Raw genomic sequence first — 5,941 nt, 5'->3', positions numbered from 1 at the left:
CCCGGGATGCGCTGGGTGTCCGAGCTGCGCGGTTGAGGGGCTGGAGCAGCTGGATCCAGCCTCACCGGAAGGAGCATTGGAGAGCTAAGTTTGCGTCGGCAAAGCGGACGGTATCTGTTTAACTTCCTTCGTTTTTCCCGGAGGTGAGACTGGGCTCCGGTGCTCTGCAAGCACAACCCCACCGGGCAAGGGACCGTCGGGTTTGCAAACAAAAGAAACCCAGTAGCGCACGCGGAGACCAGTTTCTTAAGTCACACGTTCTGCCCTTATTTTCCACCGTATGAGTGAAGGAGACTTAACAGCATCTGCAGCCTTTGAGCTTTACCTGCAGATTCAAGCTGTTGCATTGGACAGCCCCCACAGTTTTGGGGGATGAGGGAGCGGGAGAGAAGTGTGATTCTTGAGCGAACCCAAACTAGATCCAGCAAACGGGATGTAGTATAGACAGTTTTTACCACTGGTAATTATTAAAACTGTCAGCAGAAAGAAATTTTGACTGGTATGTGCAGGATTTAAACTTTAATTTTGTTCTAACGATAATGGTTGGAAACTCAGTCTTCTGAGCAGCCCAGTGCGTTAGCGGGACTGAAACATTGTGGGGCTTCTTAAACCCTGTGGAGTTTATTTCTACACAGCAGACCTGTTACTTCAGTAGGCTAATGTGCGCGGCTTTTCTTATTCTTTCTTCTCGCAGAACCAATCTACGTTCCATTCCTCATTGTTGGATCAATATTTATTGCCTTCATTATCGTGGGCTCTCTGGTAGCGGTTTATTGTTGCACGTGTTTAAGACCTAAACAACCGTCGCAGCCAATACGATTTTCTCTGCGGAGCTATCAGACCGAGACTCTTCCCATGATCCTGGCCTCAGCAAGCTTCAGGACGCCATCGAGGCAGTCCAGTACCGCCACAAGTTCCAGTTCGACCAGTGGCTCGGTTCGCAGGTTCTCCTTTCCCCGGGCAGAGACAGGGTGCCTTGTGGCATCGCCACCTCCACCGTACACATCAGGCTGCTTCCAGACGGCCCATGCCATCCAACTGACCCAGCCGTCGGGATTTCTGGTGTCTCCGCCATATTTTGGGTATCCTCTCCAGCCAGAGCCTGCCCTGGCTGGCAAAAACTGTTCCGATTTTAGTCAGAGCTGAAAGGAGTTGTCAAGAAATAAAGCAGCCTTCAGAAGCGCAGGGACTGCCGCTGCTGGGCGTCACGCTGACGGGCTCTGGGGCTGCGGAAGTCAGAACCGTTCCTGTGGGTGAGTCGCCCTTGAAAAGTGAAAGGTCTCATGTGGGATCTGATTTCCCAAACTTGGATCACACTTAACAAATTAATTGTAAAATATTGCAAACTTAGCTGCTCTAAAAACTTACCACTCTGATCATTCAGAGTTGTGCAGAACATGTTCAGAGACTAGAGAAAACATTTTGGGGTAGAGGTACTCATTTCACAGTGTTATAATGACATTCTAACCCTAAATGCTATTAACTTAGTTAACAAACAGTGGCAGCGTTCCACTGATAATAATCAGATTAGTTCTAGAAACCGGCAATAAGCCTGAGAAGTAAGAGAGGAGTAATATTAACTAAAGGAGAGAGAGTGCAGGTCCTGAAAACAGCTGACTGCTTCCCACTTCCATAAGCAATGAAAATAAGAGAAAAAATTTTACTATGGATATAAAAATGCGTGGGTTTTTTAAAATACACATAATATACCTGAACTTACACTGCATATTTGTATTAGTAAACTTAAACTAAGGTAGGTAAAACTAGTACTAATTAGGCTAGTTGAAAACATGCCAATCCCAAACAGCCAAATCATTATTTATGAGAAAAGCAGAATGTATTCAGTAATATCACTAATAACTTCTCCTCTTAAAATTCTAAAAATGGCATTATATTAAAGCATTTTTCAGAAAGAACTATTTATTGTTGGCTTTTTGCTCAGCAACATGTGTAACTTGGACAAACTGATCATAAAGTTCTATTTGTAAAAATTAGCCATGTATAAAATGTAAAGACAAGCTTGTAATTTAAAATGTATTTACAGCATTGACAACACTAATTATTTAGTAGTCATACAAATAAAAATTATCAATAAACTGTGTAGTTGAAAACTGTGTCATCTGTATGTCTCTGTACAGAGAGTGTTTGATGTGCAAGTTTTCATTTTGATGGTGTAACTTTTTTCCTGTTAAAAATAGTTAGTTCTGCTTTTGTAAATAATTTGTCTTTGTGCACCTGTTATGCAGATTTAATACAAGGTAAACTTCTGACTATATAACAAACTAATAGATTAATTAATGTGTTTTATATGTAACTGTGGTACAAATGTGATAAAACCTACGTTGATTAGTTGGGTTAGTTGGGTATGTTAATATAAAACATCCTGCCCTAGGAATAAATTTTGTTTTCCCTTCAACATTCTTGCACCCAAGTAAACCAACAAACCAAATGGCAGAAGAAGAAAACGCATCTAAACCAAACACATGCAGCAAGCAGACGGAAAATACAGAAGGAAAAAAGGCAGTAACTGAAGGGCTTCTCTGTATACTTATTTTTGTGAACAAATGAAGTAATTCTATGTGTCAGAACCTACAATATCAGGGGCTGAACTGTGCTGTTTTATCAGCCCCAAGCTCTCCATGCATGGGGCTGTTGAAGCACATTCTGGCTGACCCGTTTTACAGCTGGTGCCTATGAAAATCACAGCACTTCTATTCTGAATTACAGTGTACTTCTCTATATTATTGAAAAGCTTCATTGGTTCTTTCTCAAGAGTTGAGTACATTTTCAGTTAGCAAGTACCTAACAATCAGTATCAGCTTTTATGAAAAAAAACCCCTGAAATAACCCTTTTAATATGTTTTTTATTACGTAATTAACATTACAATCTATTAGATAGTACCGCTGGAAATGTGGTTTCTAAGCAGAAAGGCCATTTGTATACAATGATGTTTTAAGTAATAGGTTTTAGCTTGTAATTGTTAATTAACAAACTAAAATAATGATACACAGTAGTGTATATGTTTTATAAAAATCTAAAAAGCAGATTTTGATGTATTTGGGAAATTACTTGAAAGGTAAGTGTTTTGCCTTGTAATTTTTAAGAAACAACCTTCAAGGAAGGGGGCGGGTAAATTTTTGCCCACCTTCATTGCTGTTTTATGGGACTCTTTTCACTGCACATTTTGAATAGATAAGAAATATGGGACTGTTCATCAAGTAACTTTCTGGAAAAATCATTTAATATTGCAACAGATACCAGCTTTATTGTTTGGAAACATCCTGCGAGACCTACTGATCATTCCTGTACAGAGCAGAAACAGATAGTAAACCAATTAAACTATTTTTTACAAATATATAATAAGTCTTCCATTAGTAGAAATCTTTTTTTTATTTGGTAAACCAAGGCAACATAGATCCTTCTGGAAGCAGAAACTTGAAGTCTAGTTAAGAAGGGGTTTTTTTGTACCTTTGAAGGGGGATTAGTCATCAGAGCCACTGAAGCAGGTGGTGGGTAGCTGAAACTCAGCCAAAGATAGGCTGTACACCAAGAAGTCCTGAGCTGGACTGAGTTATCACCTATTAATGTTTGGTGGTGTACACTGAACGGGCCAGGCTCTGTCAGCATCATGGTCTCAGTGAGCTCTCCAGTCAGATTTATTGATGTTTTAATGCAGGAACAGACTTTTGCTACACTTGCACACGGATTTTAATGATTATTCAGCCTAAGCAGAGGCTGTGCAGTTTGCCCTGTAGTGTGATGCTCAGCCTAGCAGGGGAGACCCCCCCTGAGCTACTTCCTTTCCTTCCCTGATGCTGCATAATGGGTTTGACCTCATAAAATGCTTGAAGAACTTGACACTCGGGAATCATTTAATTGAGTCAGACTTACACAAGTCTGTAAGTTTATAGAGTGCTAGGCACTTCACAGATTATGGGGGGGGCAGAGTATAGCAAATGCTGCAGACAGGGGTCTAAGGCTGGGAAAGATTAGGTGTAGTTCAAATAGCTGTCCTGGGTTACCTGTATAGCAGGTGAGGTGGAGATTATGCAGCATCTGCAAATAGACAAAGAAGAATCTAGAAGTTAAGAAGAAACCAAATTATTGTTCATGTTGCTACAGTGGCAGTGACCTATATAGCTGAAGGGAGAGGAAGGGAGGTGGGCAGAATACAAGCCCATGGACTATGACTGAAATGCTTGTTGAACCCCATTTCTGACTGAAATGCTTCCTGCCTGTGCCAGTGGTCTCCAACCCAGATGGACTCAGGGTGTGGGTGAGAATGCTGAATTGCCTTCCTAATGAAAAGGACCTATTGGCACTAGATGCTCCTGTGATTTATAGGAAACAGTAATTTTCCTAAAACTGGCAGACAGAACACAAATGGCGTTCTGATACTGTTCTAATGACTAAGGAAACAGTTTGAAGGGCTAGATGTATGCTTGAGCTAAAAGAAATCACTTGCTAGCAGAAGTACCACTTGCACAGCATTTGTTTTACTGCCATGCTTATTTTTTAACACAGTAGGTTTAACTGTTTCTTTTGTAATACTGGAGTTAGTTCATACTCATTTTACTATAGTGACACCAATCTAAAATAAATCAAAATGAAACAAAAAATCACAGTAAATTGATTATTTTAAGTCACACGCATTTAGCATAAAATGCTTTGATTGCCATTGACTGCTACTGGCATGTAAGAAAACCAAGCCTTCTGTGGGCAAAGAATAATAGTGACATGAATTAGATCAGCCACTTGTTTTGTTTTTCTACACTTTGGGTTTCTTAAGCATGTATCTCTAAAAAGCATCAAAACTCGTCAGTGCTGAGAAAAGCATTACACATACTTGCAAGAATGTCTGAAGGATTTTATTTGAAACTAGGTAAGCAGGATGGTATATGGCTATGTAAACTCATGGATTATGTGTAATACTAATCCCACTGGAATTAAAAAAAAGTGTCAATTTCAAAATCACTTTGTCACTACTGTTCAGTAACAGCTTGAAGGTAACATTAAGGATATTGAGACAATTCACAGAGCATATTGCAGTGTGCTCTGTGGTCTTCTTACTCTGAAGACAGGTTCTGGTTTTGAGGGGGCTGCTGCTCCATGATACAGCTCATGTAAACAGCTTTTCATGCGCAATACACTAAGGCTGTACTTCCATGCTCTGCTGTCTTCATTAGCAAAGGCAGAAGAAGAAATGCTTTTCCGTTCTTTTTATTCTCTCCATCTACGACTTGTGCAAATTCAAGGGGCTGTGGTATAAATCAGGTTAGTGAAATGATTTAGCTTAAAAGTAACACTTGCCATATGAAAGGAGGGAAAGGATTTAAAATGGAGCCTGAAACATTATAAACAGGATTATAACCTGAGTAATTTCAATGGCCTCAGGACTGCCAGCATAGTAGAGGCGGTGACATACCATGAGGTAGAATCTCCTTAAACTAGCTTTCATTGAAGACTGGGTATCGTGAAACTAACAGCGTGAAAGATGCGCCTATTATCGAGCCTGCCTTGACAGAGTACAAAATCTACAAAGTAAACTCATTGTCTAGCATGTATATAAACAATCAGTCACCTACCTACAACCAAAACTCAGTTTGGGTTTGAATATATTGATTTTTATTCAGTGGGTGGGCACTGTTAGGGGAAAGAGCACTGGAATAGGTTGCCCAGAGAGGTTGTGCAATCTCCTTCTCTGGAGATGTTCGAAACCCGCCTGGATGCTTTCCTGTGTGACCTACTGTAGGTGTTCCTGCTCTGGCAGGGGGATTGGACTAGATGATCTTTCGAGGTCCCTTTCAATCCCTAACATTCTGTGATTCTGTGAAAGAAATACCTGCAACTATCATAGCCAAAGGATACAGTATTTATCACTGGTGTCTGAAACGGGAGATGACATTTCCTTATTCCCACTCTATCATTCCTGTACTGCAT

General features: G+C 40.4%; 1 protein-coding gene across 1 annotated transcript; it reads left to right on the top strand.

The window, feature by feature from the left end:
* Positions 1-694: 694 nt before the first annotated feature.
* On the top strand, positions 695-1,146 carry SHISA3 (shisa family member 3; the record flags this gene model as incomplete). Its single annotated transcript, XM_010162705.1, has 1 exon — positions 695-1,146. A coding segment is annotated over one exon (452 nt), but the record flags the coding sequence as incomplete, so codon positions are not given.
* Positions 1,147-5,941: the final 4,795 nt, after the last annotated feature.

The sequence above is a fragment of the Antrostomus carolinensis genome, unplaced genomic scaffold, assembly GCF_000700745.2.
Source record: "Antrostomus carolinensis isolate BGI_N321 unplaced genomic scaffold, ASM70074v2 scaffold18962, whole genome shotgun sequence".
NCBI lineage: Eukaryota > Metazoa > Chordata > Aves > Caprimulgiformes > Caprimulgidae > Antrostomus > Antrostomus carolinensis.
The sequence above is the reverse complement of the archived record's forward strand: the minus strand, read 5'-3'. Positions and strand labels throughout refer to the sequence as shown.